Source organism: Haliotis asinina, chromosome 8 (genome assembly GCF_037392515.1).
Source record: "Haliotis asinina isolate JCU_RB_2024 chromosome 8, JCU_Hal_asi_v2, whole genome shotgun sequence".
Classification (NCBI taxonomy): Eukaryota; Metazoa; Mollusca; class Gastropoda; order Lepetellida; family Haliotidae; genus Haliotis; species Haliotis asinina.
In genome coordinates this window covers 40,442,267-40,462,069 of record NC_090287.1, presented here as the reverse complement: position 1 = coordinate 40,462,069, position 19,803 = coordinate 40,442,267, and the positions used below count along the sequence as shown (strand labels likewise).

Here is a 19,803-nt window from a genome sequence, read left to right as displayed (position 1 = left end):
CATGTGTAAAAAAGGGTTAGACTCCAGCAGTGTCCAGGGATAAAGAAGATATCTCTACCCTTGAGATACAGTTGGATCGCGTAGGATGGAAATCCGAGTTTTGTCAGTATTTTTTGTATTTTCTTTATATCCTTTTGAATGTTTGGATAAAATGTTGCTGTTTCGTTTCGGTACTTACTTTATGTGAATGGATAAATTAGGATGTCTTTTATTACCTACAAAACATGTAGAATTGTCTACCACATTTTTTGCACTAACCTGTGAGGCGGGATTTTGTTAGATGGCAATGTTAACATGTAAGATGAGACGTAACAAGAATGTGATGACACCAAATAAATCAAAACCGATAGTCAAGTACTCAGAATGTAGTTAGCGATATTATTCTTTTGACGGTACGCATGTCACTGAAAATACTGCGGGAAATTTGCCTAACTGTAAGAAGTCTACGTATTGCAATACAAGAGAAAAATAATTATCTTTTCAGCTGACGGTGTTGTCTCAGCTTGGGGTGCTTGGAATGATCATCCATGTCCTGTGACCTGTGGGGTATCTGCAAGAAAGACCAAAAGTAGGACGAGAACCTGCATACCTCCTAAAAATGGTGGGAAGGAGTGTCCTTCACTCTTAACCGAAACCCAGAGTCAATACTGTGGCTTGAATGGATGCCCAGGTATCAATGTTTATTGTGTTACCCATCTGCCAACTGAAGCGTCTGAACAATATTCGAGTTGTGGTACAAATGACACAAATCAAATGCACATTTTCCCATAATTCTTATAAGAAACATTCAATGTCTGGAAATTATTTACATTAAGGTTACGCCGTACCTTCAATTTACTGAAAAAGAGACATCTATATACTGTGGATGCATTTCAGGGTGTCACAGTTAAAATAGTGTGAAGAAATAACAACTAATATATACAGTGGAAGCTGTCTAAACCGGCACTCACTGGGACTGAAGAAATAATTCAGTTTAGACAATGTGCCGGATTATGGAGCAGATGGTACATGTACCAGCCACGGATGGGACTGAGATTATATATCAGTGTTGACAACTTGCCGGATTGGACAGATGGTGGTTTGACAACTTCCATTGTAATTAAACGAAGCTCTGGTTCACTGTCACCTGAATTCTGACTCTGAAGGTTATACACTGAGTCCGTGTGAGAGCGAAATTGTACTTTCACCATGTAAACCGTCATCAATTTGACTCCCTTTACAACACTCTGTGTTTGGCATACCAAATGAATCTGAAGGAAGCAACGTTTTCTCACCCGGTATGTAGTTACACGTTGAAACTGAATTGTGTATGACCTTCAGTCAGAAGTATTTTTACCGTATCTGGGAATCGTAAATTCTTCTATCCAGAAGATGGACTATTGATTTGGTAGTGTAACATGTCAATAAACATACCTATTTAAAATACAGTAACAACGAAGAAAAAGACAGAAGAGTGTAAACGTTGTGTATGTGTTCATGGTTTCAGTTAATGGAGGCTACTCCCAATGGAGTGAGTGGTCCTTGGTCCCTTGCACAGCAACATGTGGAACTAATGTCACATCAGTCAAGACAAGGTTCAGATCCTGCACGAATCCAGCACCCAATCATGGAGGAAGATCCTGTTCAGGGCCATCTTTTGAGACACTCTCCTTTACATGTAGTCTGAGTGAATGTCCAGGTCAGATAGTGTATTTAAAACGAAATCTATGGTCTTTTCGAATGTTCGCTAAACCATACCTTTCTCCCGAATTGATATTTGCCACTTAGTACTCAACATCGTATGAATGACTGAGTGATTCTTATTCTTTTCCTAACCTTTTATTATTACTCAATGGACTTTACAAATATATTAGACGAGATAGAAGTGGTTCTACACTTTTTCCTAGCTTGAAATCTTGTGAGCTAGCAAGGACGACGATGGACAGGAATGACAGTATTCTGTATTTAAAACTGACGACTTTCGTGACAGAATGTACGGAAGTGATCAGAATGTAAGATCTCACTTAAATGCATCATAATTCCGTGCAAAGTTCGCATTGCAGCTGTGCCTCAATGTAGCTCGCTCACATAGTGCTGAAGTGCTAGGTTCCCCAATAAGTACCAATGCAAGAGGAAATTATTATCTTTTCAGTTGATGGTATAGTTTCAACTTGGAGTGTTTGGAGCGATTCTCCATGTCCTGTGACATGTAGCATATCAGCAACAAGGACCAGGAGTAGGACGAGGACCTGCACACCTCCCCAAAATGGTGGGAAGGAGTGTCCTTCTCCATTAACCGAAAGTCAGAATCAATACTGTGGCTTGGATGGATGCCCAGGTATGAAAGTTTATAATGTTACCAATTTGCCAAACCAAACTGGTTCATTTGCCGATACAGTTAGTTGGCTCTTTGTTTATGGCTTATATGCCTGATAGGTGTTAATTTCAAACTGCATGCAGTCAGTGGTTTGATGTTGTGCATTGCATATTGTCATTAGCAGACAGGCAGGCAGACATATAGGGGTCAATGAACCAGACATTGAGTTTTCTCTGAGACCGATTCTGCTTATCACATTCAACATGTTTAGCATGTAACGAGTTGATAATTACTTGTTTGTGTATACAACCATGACTAAACTACTGCTCATGACCTCATATTCCGGGAAATCATACTGTTTCAAGCTTCGCGGACCTATTCACTGCGCATACGTTATGAACGTAGCATAGCTGTTGAAACCACTTTTTCCCGCAGCGCTGGCGAAAATTAGTGAATCTTTTGAACTCCGATTTTACGGGCTTTTTTTTCATCGCGTTTTTTTAACTTTATAGGTTGAATTGACATTTTTTATGATTTGTCTTGGTAACTGCATACCCAAAGATATCAGAATCTCCAAAGTTGTGTTTTACGTTGCATGTGACCTTGAACAATATCATGTTATGCATATGACACAAATGTCCATGTATTCAGTGTTATTGCCCTTGAGTCAATTTTGGCAATAAAACTATTTGTTGTTTGACTGGCCCTTTAGGTACCAAACAGATAAACATGTACATGACGTAAAGTATGAAATTAATGTGTTCGTCATTATTATATGACCACACAATAAAGTATCAAAATGACTCAATGTTTTGAACGCAGATGTTGGTGTAAAAGACAACGATGGATACTGTCTATGGTATATGTCATTCACTAAGTCTTCAGATTTCCTTCCAACAGAAGCATACCCAAATGCAGATTTGATAGCGATCTTAACATTGGTGTGAGAGAGAATTATAATGTGTGATATCATGTGACACCATTAAAGGATTGTAAAAAGAGGACATTATGTTGTCATCACTTTGAATGTTGCCAATACACAATTTATCCAAAACAAAATCTTCTACGTTGCTGGCCGAACACATGGAAGAATTCATTAATGGAGTCAAATTTTCTCAACCAATCAACCTAATCCTGTCCTGAGATATGACATCTTCAGTTTAACACGGGCATCTTGTGGTTCTAACTATCAACAGTCTGTACGTTTCCTATGAGCTATAATCGGTAAATCCTCAACGCTCCTGTCCTGGTTTCAGTTCATGGAGGCTATTCCCTATGGAGTGAGTGGTCCTTGGTCCCTTGCACAGCAACATGTGGAGCTAATGTCACATCAGTCAAGATAAGGTTCAGATCCTGCACGAATCCAGCACCCAATCATGGAGGAAGATCCTGTTCCGGGCCATCTTTTGAGACAAGCTCCTTCACATGTAGTCTGAGCGAATGCCCAGGTCAGATAGTGTGTTGAAAACAAAATCTATGGAATTTTCGAATGTTCGTTAAACAATACCTTTCTCCAGATTTGCTATTTGTCACTTAGTACTCAAAATCCTGTGAATGGTTGAGTGATTGTTTTCTCTTTCAGACCTTTCATTTTTCTCAAGGGACTTTACAAATATATTAGACGATTTTTTCCTAGCTTGAAAATCTTGTGAGGATGCGAAGACGATGATGGGTAGGAATGACATTATTGTGTATTTAAAACTGACGACTTTGGTGATAGAATATACGGAGGTGATCAGAATGTAAGAACTCACTGAACTTGCACCATTTGACTACGCATTTCACTTCATATATTACCGTACAAAGGTCGCATTGCAGCTATGCCTCAACGCAGCTCGCACACAATCCTGAACTGCAAGTTTCCTCAATAAGTACAAATGCAAGAGAAAATTATTATCTTTTCAGTTGATGGTATAGTTTCAACTTGGAGTGTTTGGAGAGTTTCTCCATGTCCTGTGACATGTGGCACATCTGCAAGAAGGACCAGGAGTAGGACTAGGACCTGCACACCTCCCCAAAATGGTGGCAAGGAGTGTCCTTCCCCATTAACCGAAAGTCAGAGTCAATACTGTGGCTTGGATGGATGCCCAGGTATTTCTTTTTTTTTTTTTTTTTTTTTTTTGCTACCTTTTGTTATTTTTAAGTTTTATACGCAGATATCGGAGCAAAAGACAACGATGGATATTGGCTATGCGTACGTCAGTCTTCATCTTACCTTTCCTTCTTTGGCACAACAGAAACATATCAACATGCAGATTTGATAGCACTCTTAACATTGCTGTGAGAGGGAAAGTATGAGATATCATGTCATATGGCATGATTAATGGATTTAAAGAGAAGACATTATGCTGTCATCATTTTGAATGTTGCTATTACACAATTTGTTAAAAACAAAATCTTGTACGTTGTTGAACAAATGCATGGAAAAGATCATTAATATACTCAATGTTTGCTCAACCAATCAACGAGAGATGACATCTGCAGTTTAAACTAGAGGTCATGCGGATCAAGAGATTGCACATTTCCAATCAACTAATCACTAGTCCCGCGTGGACCCGGGGCAGAATGTGTCCACAGCGCCCCATTGCTGGTCGTAGGAGGCGACCAAATTGGGCAACCTGTTTGCCGTGGGTGGCGTCCCGTGGTTGAGGGCAGTAGGAGACTGGCCCATTTTGCTCCTATTGCTCAACACACCACTTCTGTCCTTACTTCACCTAGACGGATGGTAGAATCGGCCCGATTCTATCAATCAGCTGTTCACGCCAAGCCCTGTGTATGGACTTTATTTATTTATCATCACAAATATTTGATTTGAAAATGTTAATCTTTGGTCTTGGCAAAATTGTTCCTATAAGATGTTTACAATTTTGAACTATGATGTTTTGCACTTTGTCTAAAGTCTCATGCCAGAAGGCGGTGGCTCATGAGCCAATCTAGTGGTTTTGTTATTTGTAACTCTTCTGCTGGAGTATATCATCCGAGTATCCTTGGTGCTGCAAGTTGGAGACCCACTTGCTTTTAGCATTGTCCTTGTGATACTCCGTGGTGGGTGGGGAGCTCAGATGATGAAATCTAAAACACAAATCATAGCTTATGAAAGCCCAAACAAAAAAACTACACGTCCTCTTGAAAATTACCTTGTCGACAACGACCTCAGACTGTCCAAACCAATTGATTACTGGCCACGATTTGTTGTCATGGAGACAACTGATTTGACACCATTAAAACTGAACCCTTTTGCTGTGTCTAAAGGTATCCAAGGCATTGCCGGCGATGTGAAGAATATTAGAAGATTGCATTCTGGTGCACTGTTGATTGAATGTGCAAAAAGACAACAGTCAACTAACCTTTTGAACACCAAAACTTTTGCTGGCATTTCTGTTACCGTCCCGGCTCACAAGACCCTTAATCGGGTCGTTAGAGATCGTGAGCGATTGCTGGCCGTCATGTCGGAACTAGATATCGTCTCCGAGATGAAGGATCAGGGTGAACTTTATGTTAAACGTTTCACAACCCGTAAACATGGCACAACCGTTCAAACTAAAACCTATCTGTTTTCTTTTTCGCTACCTAATGCACCAAAATCACTGAAGGCAGGTAAATGTAACTTCAATGTTGAGACATACATTCCTAACCCTCTTAGGTGTTTCAAATGTCAAAAGTTTGGGCACGGTGTGAATACTTGCACATTGTCTGTTGTGTGTGCTCACTGCAGTGAAAAGACACACACAGCAGAAGATTGTGACAGTAATGTCAAAAAATGTCCTAACTGCAAAGGGGAACACTCATCATTCTCAAAAGACTGTCCTGTTTGGAAAGAGCAAATGGCTCTCAATAGAATAAAATTTACACAGAATGTTAGTTTTGCAGACGCAAAGAAACTGGTACAAAGCTCGGAACAAGCACAAAGCTATGCTTCCATTGCCAGAACATCAGCAGCCACCTCTGCAGTCACCAAATTATCTGTAAGTTGTCAGACCAACCTAACATGGATGCCAGCAGATACTCAACTTATCTCACCTGCCATATCTACTCAAACAGCAGAATCACTTCCAAGTACATCCCGAATCCAATCACAGGCATCCTCTGATCATGAACCATCTTCTCAGCTAACAGTGAAGTCTCAACAAATTGTTAACACCAAGGGTAAAAAGCCAGATTCTTCGAAAAAGCTCAGTGGCAGTAACCCCAAAGGAACAGAAAACAAAATTCAGTTGTTCAACAACTATGGATCTCTTGAGGATGTGGACGTGTCTGAAAACGCCCGCTCTAGGACACACAGTTTGTCACCCACCAAAAAAGTGCGGGGTAGATCCCCAATAAATCCCCCCAAAAGATAGTTTATCAGAATAATATTATTCAGTGGAATTGCAGAGGATTAAGGACTAATTTTAATGAATTGCAGCTTTTAATCCGGGATTTTACACTGTCAGCAATCTGTCTGTGGGAAACATTTTTAAAACAGAGATTTACTCATGACCTCCGTCATTTCTAATTGTATCATTATTTTTCACCTCCAGGTGACAGGGCAAGTGGAGGATCATCAATCTTGGTACGGCAAGGCCAACTTGACTCTATATGAATCTCTCTGTGCTGGCAAACTTACTCCCGAACGTTATATTACTGTTCCTGATGCTATTAAATGTTTTTCAGATGTACTCATTCACATTGCTGACGAGTGTATCCCAAAGTCTTCTGCAGTTCCACACATAAGAAAACAATGGTTCACTGATGAATGCAAACAGGCTAGGAAGGCAAGGAAAAAAGCAGAACATTATTTCCGTCGCCATCCTATGGTGCATAATTTAAATAAATTTAAAATTTTAAATGCTAAAGCCTGGCGTACTTTTAAACAGAACAAACGCCAATCTTGGAAAAAATATCTATCTAAAATAAATTCTCGGACACCCATGTCCAAGGTATGGAACATGGTCCAAAAATTAAAGGTAAAGGTACTAAATCTAGCATCCAGCGTCTTAAATATAGAGATCAATTACTTACGGATAAATCAGATATTGCAAATAAACTGGGTGAAACTCTGGTTAAACACTCTTCCTCCTCCAATTACATGCCTAAATTCCAACAATATCAGAAACAACAAGAAAAGAAAACTATTAATCTTAATTCAGATAATGGGGAAGATTATAATGAACTATTTTCTATTCATGAACTCCATACTGCTCTTGATCAAGCTCATGATACTGCTACAGGAGCTGATAACATACATTATCAACTCCTGAAGCATTTACCAGAATCCTACCTCGAAGCTCTTCTAAATATTTTTGATGATATTTGGACATCGGGTAACTTTCCTCCCTCATGGCGTGACGCCATAGTAGTACCGATACCTAAACCTTGACGTGGTCATACGGATCCGTCAAATTATCGACCTATTTCACTAACTAGCTGTGTTTGCAAGACCATGGAACGCATGATAAATAATCGACTTGTTTGGTACTTGGAAACAAATAACCTTATAACAGATATACAATGTGGTTTCCGTAAAAGCAGAAGTACTGTCGATCACTTAGTGAGTTTGGAATCATTTGTGAAAAACGTGCTGATTAATAAACAACATGCTGTGTCGTATTAAATTATCCTTACAATACATTACTAAATTATACTCTAATGAATCAAACCCTGCATATAATTGTGTGTTCAATCCACTTTATGAGGATTTGTACGACAAGAAACCTTCTCTTGTTCCGCCTCTAGGACATAGAATTAAACCATTTCTTTCTTCGGCCGGCATTGAGGTGGAAAATGTAGCTCCCTCCCGTCTTCTGTCTTCTTCTCCTTGGCAGCTGGTTAGGCCCCAAGTGGACCTAGCATTAACTGCATATAAAAATCAGACACTAATGAATTACAATATAAACAAGAATATCATCAATTAAAAACTAAATATAGCAACTATAAATCTACATACACAGATGGGTCCAAGGACGGTGGCGCAATGGCTTGTGCCACTGTCATTGGATTCAGAACAATATCTTCTAGAATTCCAGATAACAGCTCTGTTCTTACTGCAGAAGCAAACGCCATCTTAACAGCTCTTACATATATTCAAAGACACCCTAAATAAAACAGTATATAATCTATTCCGACTCCCTTTCTTGCCTTCAGGATATTAAAAATTTGTCTTGTAAACATTCACTTTTAATTGAAATTATTTAAATGTATAATAATCTTACTACTGGCCAATACGACATCGTCTTTTGTTGGTTACCTAGCCACGTAGGCATTTCAGGGAATACACTGGCTGACCTTGCTGCCAAGACAGCACTCAACAAATCTGTGACACCACTTCTTATTCCATACTCAGATTATAAAACTGCTATTAGATCTTATACCCGCGATCTGTTGTAAAAGAAGTGGGACACCCAAGTGAGTATAAATATATTACATTAGAGAAAACCTTTCATTGGTTATACCCACTTGGGGTCAGTCCAGATTTGAAGAGGTCATTTTACGAGGATGTCGTATTGGCCATACTAGATATACTCATTCATACCTCTTGAAAGGTGAACTGTATTGATTTTGCCATCACAAGGGATAAATATTTCAATATCAAATCAATTAAGGATCTTTTTAATAAAGTAAATTATCATTTAATAATTGTTGGGTTTTTTTTAAAGAAATACAATTATTGGATAAATTTTGAATAATGAATATGTTTTGTACACAGAAAAATATCTTTTATTAATGGTAGTCTAAATTAGCAACTGCGACTGTTAGTGGCTGTGCCTTCAAGGGGGTTAAAGTATCGTAAAATTATTGTCCCCCTGAGAGGGCACTTAAGTCCCAGAACTTTCAAATTGAAATTTTCACGTACCCAGTTTTTAATCGTAGTATTTTTGTTGTTTTAAATTTTGGCTAAATTGTCTTACGACCACCAACGGCTGAGGGGTGGGTGGGGGGGGGGGGGGGGGGGGTGTAAATCCAGCTGGGCTCCATGCTGGAAGCAAAAGTATTGTAAGTCCCCATGGTCCCTAGCATGGTGATCTCCCTTCATTGTTGGAGATTTATAGCCCTTGTTTTATATCGTATTGTCTTCTCTCATTACAGTGTTTTAGTTTTACATGCTAGTTTTATATTCATATCTGTGATAGTCTAGTAGTTTTACTGTCCATTGTCGACAGGTTTTGCTCTTCCAGATGTTTTCATTTTATTAAGTGAATTGTTCTCGTCATAAGTGAATTGTTTTCGTCACGATGTGGCTGCAGTACTGCCGATGTGACGGTAAATATTAACTCACTCACTCTTGAAAGGTGAGGATCCTCCGTTTTGTATCCCTTGTGATGCGACAGTCACGGTCAAGCATATTTTGCTTGACTGTGTTGAATTCTCTATCACAAAGGATAAATATTTCAATGTAAAAACTGTAAAGGATCTTTTTATCACTGTTAATCCTCATTTAATCATTGGTGTTTTAAAGGAAATTGAATTTTTGGTTGAATTATGAGTAATATGTTCTGTAAATAGATGTATTTTAATGATTGGTAGTTTACATTTAGTAATTTGAATTGTTAGTGGCCGTACCCTCAAAGGGGGTTGAAGTTTTGTAACATTATTGTCCTCCTGTGAGGGTACGTAAGTCCCAAAACATTCCAAATACATTCAGACTTTCCACTGTTTTAAATCGTAGTATACGTGTACTTTTAATTTCTGGTTACATGTGACTAAATTGCTAACATCTGAAGGGATGGTGTAAATCCAGCTAGGGTTCATGCAGGAAGCGAAGGTACTGTAAGTCCCCATGGTCCCTAGTATGGTGATCTACCTTCAGTTGTTGGCAATCTATAGCCTGCTTTTATATTGTATTGTCCGAATAGTGATATTAGTTTTAACTTGCCATGATAGTTTTAATTCTGACTGTGATACTCTAGTTGTTTTGCTGTCCTTCGTCGACAGGTTTTGTAATTTACATATGATCGTTTTCATTGTTGAATGTCCTCGTCACGATATGGCTGAGATATTGCCGATGTGACGTTAAATATTAACTCACTCACTTACATATGACGGCACTCCTGTTCAATTTGTTCCTGGTTTCAGTTCATGGAGGCTATTCACTATGGAGCAAGTGGTCCTTGGTCCCTTGCAGAGCAACATGTGGAGCCAATGTCACATCAGTCAAGACAAGGTTCAGATCCTGCACGAATCCAGTACCGAATCACGGTGGAAGATCCTGTTCAGGGCCATCTTTTGAGACAAACTCCTTCACATGTGGTCTAAACGCATGTCCAGGTTGGAATGTATAATACATAGAAAACATAATCCATCGACTTCCATTTCCATTTTTCACAATCAAAGGATACACGAGGATACATTTTTAATTATAATAATACGTGCTCTCTCTTACTGAGAGGTAAGTATCCTCTTCTTCTGTTCATATTGGCCCTTTATCATTGCCACGAAAGCATATAATAGAAAAGAAATCATCATACAACAATGTGTATCCATAACATCAATAAATTATACTATTTGGTAGGTATGCCGCCGACTCTAAAACCATGTCGGCAATAAGTCGTGTAGTATAAACAATCTGTCTTCATCATTCATGTTACTTCGTTTTTCTTTTCATAAACAGTCACAGTATCTTTAAAGTGGACTTGTTATCCGTCACGCCAGTTTATCAATACAGCTCATTACCGTAACATTTCATACCTAGACGTTACCATCTCTTGCCCAGTTGATGCTGTTTTGTCACAATGGACGTCATGGAGCAATCCTGCATGTCCTGCGTCGTGTGGAGCATCCGCTACAAAGATGAGGGTTAGGAGGAGAACATGCACACCGCCTCAGAATGGTGGAAAGAGTTGTACAGTGAATTTAACTGAAGAGCTTCACGTTTACTGTGGTCTCAATGATTGTCCAGGTAATACAGAGTAATATCTTATCGACTGCAAGTATGTCACTGAGGATGCCGACGGCGGGAAGCAACATGTACCTTCTTTCAACCTCTGCTTGTCTGAGGTGAAGCACCGACTTTCCACTCTTTATGAATACACTTGATCCACAAGGTCCACTGTATGGTGATTTATCTCCAGCTGTTCGTAATCTACAGCCTGTTCACTGTCTCTGGTTCACGGACTTCTTATAATTGACGTACATGTATGGCGAATTTTAAAAAAACTGCCGACGTGGCTATAAATCTTAACTTACTCACACATTAGGCCACAGTGGTGGTTCACTTAGTGCACAAAGCGAACTAAACCTTTCTTACCGCCTTAAGATGTAACGTATAAGGTGAAAGCTTATTTGAAACAAATGTAATGTTTAATCATGGTATCTTCCTGAGACTTGTCAAAATTTAGATCAAATTCCAATGATGAATAAGCATACTAGTAAAATAGTGTACATAATTCCTTGTACTGAAACATTCCACTGGAAAAACTGCATTAGCATTTAGACAAGCATTTTGGTGTTAATGACTAAATAGCCATGTGCGTTCACCATTTAAAGGACAAGAAAAATCAAATCAAACTTATGACGCTGAAAGAAGAAGCTTTGCAAGGGTTAGTTGTCCAGATAATTTAATATATAAATATACCTATGTACACCTAGGATTAGATGAGGTAGAAGAGAATACCTCTGAAATACAGTCAGAACCACCGAAATGTTGCTATCCACAATATATTCTTGTACTTTCAAATTCTAAATATCAATGAAAGGATTTCATAAAGTAAATAGACACCATCTCAACAGGACGCCACAAGACCCCTAAAACTGAAGAGTATTCCAAACTGTTTCTGAACGCTCTTCCTTTCAGTTGACGGGGGCTATTCTCCTTGGAGTGGATGGTCTCTGTTTCCATGTACTGCAACATGCGGAGAGAATGTCACATCGGTCAGGGTAAGGTCAAGATCCTGCTCAAACCCAGTGCCCAATCATGGAGGATCGGCTTGCCAAGGTTCAACTTTTGAAACGGAACACGTTCCTTGTGAAACGGACCGTTCCTCAGGTATACGTCACAAAGTCCGATCTATATTATTCCAGAACTGTTCAGAGGCATTGTCTTAAGTGGGAAATATACTATTCCAGAACTATTCTGAAGTTTTTGTTATATTTGAGAAATAAACCATAAAGTAGCACCTAAACGTCACAAGTCTAAAATATAAAGTTGGTATATTCCATGGAAACTATAATACAAGAAGCGCATACTGTATCTCCTATTTGCTGAAGTTGTGACATGTACATTATCCAGTTAATTCTATATTTCAGTATTATCTTATATTTACAATGCATTATCTGCAATATGTTTCGTGTGGTCCAAAAGGACAACATTTATGTTTGTGTTTGATCGTCATAATATTCGCATTAATTGATACCTCAGAAGACGTGTGTGGAGAGACAGAGGTGTGTGATTGATGTGTGAGCTGTGATCAGTGCTTATTCTGCTTTAATCGCTTTCTTCTCTAACCTTTGCTTAAACTGCAAACCGTATACACATTGTTCTACTGAAACACGCGACGGCTTTGCACTCTCTTCCGGCTGGTAAGCATGTTGCAATCGTATTATTTTAAGTGCTAACCTCAAGTTATGATGAAAGTGTAGCAAAATGCAAAATAGTATTATCAATATATCATTGACTTTGTTTAATAAAACATATCATACGCGATTTAATAGAAACTGAACGGCATTTATTCAACATCTTTAAACACAGATTGTCTTGAATTTTTTGTCTGATGCGCTCTAAAGATTGTTTGGGTTAACCATATTCCCAATGCCTTTAAACACTTCCTGCTTGTCCTAACCTTTCCTTTCAGCGTATCTGTTGCTGGTTCCTTCTCGTGCGGGGGATAGAGCACCACGGACGGCACCGAGAACGACAGCATCACGTGGAAATACATGTCTGTTTCATCCATTCGTTCAACCATTCGTAACATGTCTACAAGTCGTGAACATTTCTCACTTCTCAAACATAGATTTACTACACATAAGACAGCTTGACTGTAATCAAGTTTCAGGGTACAAAATATAATACGGCCATAAGAATGTATCTCTGATATGCATGTTGATTGATTTATAGATCCATTAAATTATTTTATGTTTGTTAACGTGTTAAAGCATGTATATGTACACGTCATTCAGACAATAGACAGCTCATGCTCATAATAACAATAATAATAATTTGTCAGAGTAACACGTTCAACAATATGCTATCCCATCACAACAACATGTATAAAGGAAGGGCCATACAGATGGATGTCGCAGAGGTTCATGGTTCATTGAAGCACATAAGTATGTGTAAGGATTCGACCTGTCAATGGGACTGTCCTTGTGGGACGGACAGACAGACAGACAAGTTTATTTCTCATCCAACCAACGATGGATGGGGAGTATACAGATACATCTGTAAACAAATACATACACGGCAAGTAACTGGGGATATTATTACTTGAACGATTTAAGCAATACATTCAAAATGACTTTAGGTTCTATAAGGGTTATGTGGTTTCATTACAGAGTAATGTTGTTAACATTGACTTTCAAAAAACATATATGTTGTGCGAGACAGGTATTTCACATCTAGAAGGAGAAGGAGAAGGGTTTCACATCTAAAGAGATAGTGGAATTTTTTACAGCGATTTATTCGTTGGATTTGTTATTTGGTAAATCTAGTTTTAGCTTTATTGAACATTTCCTCATATTTCGCCATTCTTTATTGAGCTAGTGTATATTATTTTTGTAATGTTTGAAACGTTTGAACGAACACGTTTTTCACCAAACGTATCCCGTGCAGCATTACTAGCACGTGCGAAATGTTACTTGCAATCTCATCTACTGTAACTAGAGCAGCTTCACTGACAAGAGCCAGCTTTGTGCGTTCAAGTAAGTTTACAAGTTCTTCAGTATTTATGTTTTTACAAAACAGTTCGGATTTAGAGGGATCATGCCGCTTGGGTTTACTTTGACTGTTTTCGTGCTGTGATGGATTTACCGTGTGATGTTCAAATTCTGGAGGACACATGCAGAAATGGAGTGTATGGTTTGTTGTACAATTCTAAACCAAATTCAATAAAGAGGACGCCACTTTTGTATTTCACTTGTATCCTACATCATTATCTTCTACAGACGTTTATCATTTTATACAAGTATCGAGATGAGTTGTCTCGACTGACTGTAAACAAACGAAAAACTCACATAAGTAAATGCACAAACCTAAATACACAAACAAGATTGATTGTCACTACTTTTCCTGAAGGGAATTTATCCTAACTTACGTTGACCAAAGTTTGTAACGTAAATAATGAGCGTTTGTAAAACCTCTATGTCATGTGGCAAACTTCGGGACCGAGCATGCTTTTCCCGGATGCCTTACCCGAGTTATCTCCCTTAAAGAGCGTTTCCAAGCGCAAAACAGAATTTCCATTTACATTTTCATAAACGTAACAGAGAGGACTATGAACATCTGAATGAAACGGTTAGAAGCTGATGACATCAAATTCACAGAATAAAGATAGACTCATATAAGCAAATATAACATAATCAGTTAAAGATTACTGATTACAGGTAACTGTGCAAACATGTATAATTCCCAAATCTCCCGTTACACACAAACATGCTGAGGTTTTTACACTTCTCTGTAAGCCTAAAGGCAAACGTGTTAACTGTAGCACCTATCTTGAGGTAAGTTAAGTGCTTCTAGAATATACTGGGGTTGTAACTCATTACTGAGTTCATCATTATCCACATTAATCTTCTTAATTAGAAAATTATCCACAGGAAGATAGTCGCACCTATTCCCAGTTCGTGTGTTAAAGTTACCATTTGAGCATACGTATACGCTTCAGGACAGAAATCTGTGTGCATTGTTCAGTTTGATCAAATTAGTCAGAATTAACATACGTTGAGCCTTCCGGTAGAAGGTAAACAACACCAATATACATAGCTTGAACGATACCAAACATAAGATGCTTTGAAAGCTTCATCAATACAACATAGTTCGCTTGTTTATCTAGGACCAATAAATATTCTATTACGTTTTCTCTTACTGCAATTCCAATTCCACCTGATATCCGCAATGTTCCTTGTGTGTTTGAGTATAGGTTTCTATGTCATCTTAACAATCTGGTTTTTTTTGTAAACCGATAATATTATTATTTTCAATCATACATCTAAATTCACCATAGTTAAGTCTTTCCTCAAATCACAAACATTTATATTAAGTAAATATATTTTAGTTACAAGGGATTTTCAGCGGTTATCATCATCATAATCATCATAGTCGTCGCCGTCCTAATCATCAGCAACAGTATCATCATCATCACCATTGTTGTTAACATCCTCATCACCAGTAGCACTAGCTATTTCATTCTGAACATTGTCACAGACATTCACATTAACATAAACTTTGTTAGAATTCGATCGTTCAGTATATCGGTATTTTCACAGATCATTGATTTTGGTAGTTTCAACTTTCATGATTATGGGATATACTTCTTGTCAACGTAAAGGAGTGTTTATAATAGTTCGTAACATCAAACTGGGCGGTATAGTCTTGTACGTCACGCACACACACACACACACACACACACACACACACACACACACACACACAATCAGACACACAATCACATACACTAGCATTGATACGAGTCTCTTGTCCATCGACAGCCTCTATTAGAACTTACTGTGGGTGGCCTGTAAGGGGGTGGGTATGTAGATATGTTGTCCCCTCTGTCGGGCCTGTTTCATGAGTGGGACGAGCACGTCTCATCTGTACTGGCTTACCTCCCCTGGAAACTGTTCGTTTATTGTGAACGGTCTACCTTTCAGTTTGAACGCGGCAACATTTACAGAATCCCTTTCCCTCGTAGAAACAAACTCAGCTATCAAGGATCCGTGATGGGCTGTGTCGCCCTTGTACCTGGGTGGGCGGGGCTAGCCTGTCATGTGTACTCGCTCGAAGCGAATGAGTTTTAACCGCCTTAATCTTAACACTATATACACTACGAAGTACACTATGATGTTACGAATAAAGCAGTAGACACTCCATCAAACGGTCGTAAAATATTCCCAAAACCAGAGCCATTTCCATTAATAAATAAGTAAACTGACAACATGGTATTGAATGTTTTAAAGTGTAAATGTGATTACCCACCCCACTGAAGGTATACGAAGAAGAAGAATATTGGGGTTGTTTTTTTGTTTTGTTTGGTCTGGTTTTATTTTGGTTGTAGGGATTTTTGTTTTTGTCTTGGTTTTTTTGTTTGTTTTGTTTTGTTTGTTTGTTTGTTTGGGGTTTTTTGTTTGTTTTTGGTTGGTTGGTTGGTTTGTATTTTCTTTATTTATTTATTGTGCGTCTAACACGTCCCTGTAATTGACTGCACATGAACGATACTTCCACGGCTGAAGCTTGATAAACTTCAGTATTGCAGCCTATGGGGATACACTACAGGATGCTGGGTGTCTGGCATACATGATATGCCCGATAAACTACCCGTATATGATTCCGTCACACCGTTCATTGTTGCAAATATACCAAGTCGAAAATATTTTTTCAACATATAATAGATCAGCTGGCTTGTGATACCATCATATAACATTTCACTTTGGCATATAGCATGCCTTCTACCACCTGCGAATAAAAACCATGTTGTTGATCTGGCGAACTGCTTTTTTGTGATAAGGTGAATGATGGGGTCACAGGACGTACTGCCTTCCGGCTGCATCGAATCAGTGCTAGACTAGATGTTGAAACACCTGTAATTTTACAGAATTCTCTGTTCAAAACAGGAGCAGATTTGTATTTTTTGCGTAGTGCAATTTATGCAACGATATCTTGTCCAGGTGCCGCTATTTAATGTGCCCATGTATCTACAAAACACAAAACGGTTGCCATCCCGAGAAACAGTATACATTTTAAATTAATATTACCCGATTTCTACTTCGTTCCTAAAGGGCTGTTTCCTATAACCCACACAATTAGCGGAAAATACATTGTACACCACTTCAAACAACTATTATCACAACAAGTGCATTCTCTTCCCACATAGGTTACTTGTCATATCTTCCTACGTAACCTCTGTTCTAATACGTCCCTTTCATGGTGCGAGTGTTCAAGACTCGTGATTGGAGGTAATCAGATTTAGAAGTGCAATCAGCGATCTTGTTTCAAACGTTTTCGTTCGCAAGATCTCGATAATTTCCGGATGCATCGTGAAAACTAGAACCTCTTCCGGAGCGCAATACTCGAATGTTTCTTCTAGGTAGAACTCAGTCATGTCATATTTGTTTCTCCACATTGCTTGCATTTGTCAAGTTGAGTCCAAGTCGATGTAACACGTGTTCTCATTTGACAGAAGAAAGGGAGATAAATCTGCTGCCATTTTTTGCCGCTAGGGGATTTTATGATAACCGCGAAATATGACCGTATTAGAACAGAGGTTCGTAAGAAGATAGGACAAGTCACCTCTGTGGGAAGGGAATGCAGCAAGTGTAGAATAGTCGTTGACTGTCTCACATTCTCCGAACCATATTTTTCCACTGCACAGTAATATTACAGTTCTGGGTCTAGATTTTCGAAGCTCTCTTAGTGCTATAATAGTCGTAAGTGCCATACATTAACATTAACTTACGACTATCTTAGCGCTTAAAGAGCTTCGAAAATCTAGGCCCTATTATTTAAAAACCCTAAATGTTTCTCCCCTCTCGCAGAGCCTCCTTTTCCATTTGAATGGGGATTATTGTTTTTATCAAAAATATAAATGTTCCGGGATTAAGCAACAGTCTGTCGAGAGTTAGTTACTTTGTCTAAGAGAGTGAGAAAGCTGCGATCCTTCGAAACGTCCCCCTAATATTATCCAGTATTCAAATATTCCAGTAGTATTCAAATATCTCTCCACAGTCAAGTCAGCACTCGGAAATTCCGAATATTCAATATGGCAGATCAACACCACATGCACAACCGTGATAAATACAGAATGGCGTATGATTGTTATAGTCATTACGTTTGTTTTAATTCCACGAGTACGACTTAAATTGATAACGGAGTTTACCAACAGCACAAGGCGTCATTTTGATCACAGTTGAAGAAAACGTTTCAAATACGTTCTTGTCTTTTCAAAATAGGAATATGGATGTTTTTTTCGACTCAGCAACGGAATGGAAAAATAACTCTGAAGGTTTTCACGCCTATCTTGCAGAAATCAGTGCCTCTCAGTGTCAGAAACAAGAGAAATATACGGATATCGAGCACCAGCAATCATACCCTGGAACCTTATTGGTGTCTTCGTATTGGATGAAATAATATCATACACTTTAGAGAATAACCATGTTTTCATGCTTAATTCTATTTTAATCATCCTAAGTTATGGGATTGGAACCTTCTTCTCTCGCCTATTCAAGTGATTTGACAATTGAGCATAGAGTTATCGCTCTCTAATTAACTGTACACTGGGACGATGAAGCTATTTTACTTCGCTTCAGTCAGTGACGCAAGGGATTCATGAAGCTTCCTAATTCCTGTGTTATATATGATGCAGTTAAACGCCTGTGTTCATTCTCTGCCGACCTGACGTAATGTGGCGTAAGATTATGTCGATGTTCGCCCCCGTTACACGCTCAGTTCTCTTCTGTCCACAGTCACTGGGTACCCATGAGGATTCGCAAACTCGATTCGGCTGTGGGAGTGAATGAATTAACAGTTTACGTCACATCGGCAATATTTCAGTGACTTAAACAAGATATAGATTTATTAAGATTAAATATGGATCATAAACACCTGATAACGAAGGACAGTAAAATAACTAGATTATCACAAATATATATTTAAAACTAGTAATTCAATCTAAACTATAGTTTAACTATAGAGGACGATGCTATGAATAAAGAGGCTATAGATCTCCAACAACTGAAGGTAGACCATAGAGACTCGGTCCATAGAGACTTACGGCAGCGCCTACGGCAGCTTTCCGTCCTGCAATATGACTTTACTTGGATTTATGCCATAATTAGGGGTGGGAGTTTGATTTGTAAGTATTTTGTTTTGTTTTGACGTGTGAAATAACGAGACCGTGGCTGTATACGTTTGCCACATGGTACAAACAAGCAAGACACATTAACAGAGAATCGAACCCAGAATAGAAGCTAACGCTGCACGTATCGCCTGCAGTTGACGTCAGCTTATCCATAGGACGTCACGGGAAAGTTTGGCAATAAGCATTTCATACCTCTTTTGAAAATCTCTCCGACTCCATACCTACAAACATTGTTAGTCGTTGCTAAATGTAGAATAACGACACTTACTGAACATTACCTGTAATTTAAATCTCTGTTAGTCAGATTTATTTTTCGATATGCTATCGTAACTGGAGGATATCCTGGTAAACCAGTGATGAAAGAGCAATTTTTGTAGAAACAATAATATAACATCTATTGAAGATGAAATTAGTATTTTGTTTGTCTGTCATTGGCATTGTGAGCCAAGAAATGCGTTTGTTTCCCCTGTTGTCAAATGTCTGGATAACCAACACAAGTTTGTTAACATTATCAACAACAGAAAC

The 19,803-nt window shown here is 38.6% G+C and overlaps 2 protein-coding genes across 2 annotated transcripts in view; one reads left to right on the top strand and one right to left on the bottom strand.

The window, feature by feature from the left end:
- Positions 1 to 19,803, top strand: part of LOC137295271 (A disintegrin and metalloproteinase with thrombospondin motifs adt-1-like) — a 70,779-nt gene that overhangs the window by 322 nt on the left and 50,654 nt on the right. The window contains exons 2-11 of the mRNA XM_067826589.1: positions 485 to 670; positions 1,487 to 1,678; positions 2,132 to 2,317; positions 3,553 to 3,744; positions 4,202 to 4,387; positions 5,549 to 5,782; positions 6,116 to 6,577; positions 10,349 to 10,540; positions 10,986 to 11,171; positions 12,066 to 12,257. Of these exons, the coding sequence (XP_067682690.1) occupies positions 485 to 670; positions 1,487 to 1,678; positions 2,132 to 2,317; positions 3,553 to 3,744; positions 4,202 to 4,387; positions 5,549 to 5,782; positions 6,116 to 6,577; positions 10,349 to 10,540; positions 10,986 to 11,171; positions 12,066 to 12,257 (2,208 nt within the window). The remainder of the gene's footprint in view (positions 1 to 484; positions 671 to 1,486; positions 1,679 to 2,131; positions 2,318 to 3,552; positions 3,745 to 4,201; positions 4,388 to 5,548; positions 5,783 to 6,115; positions 6,578 to 10,348; positions 10,541 to 10,985; positions 11,172 to 12,065; positions 12,258 to 19,803) is intronic.
- The window catches only part of LOC137293709 (DNA-directed RNA polymerase II subunit RPB7), a 130,269-nt gene that overhangs the window by 86,446 nt on the left and 24,020 nt on the right, over positions 1 to 19,803 (bottom strand). The window lies entirely within an intron of this gene.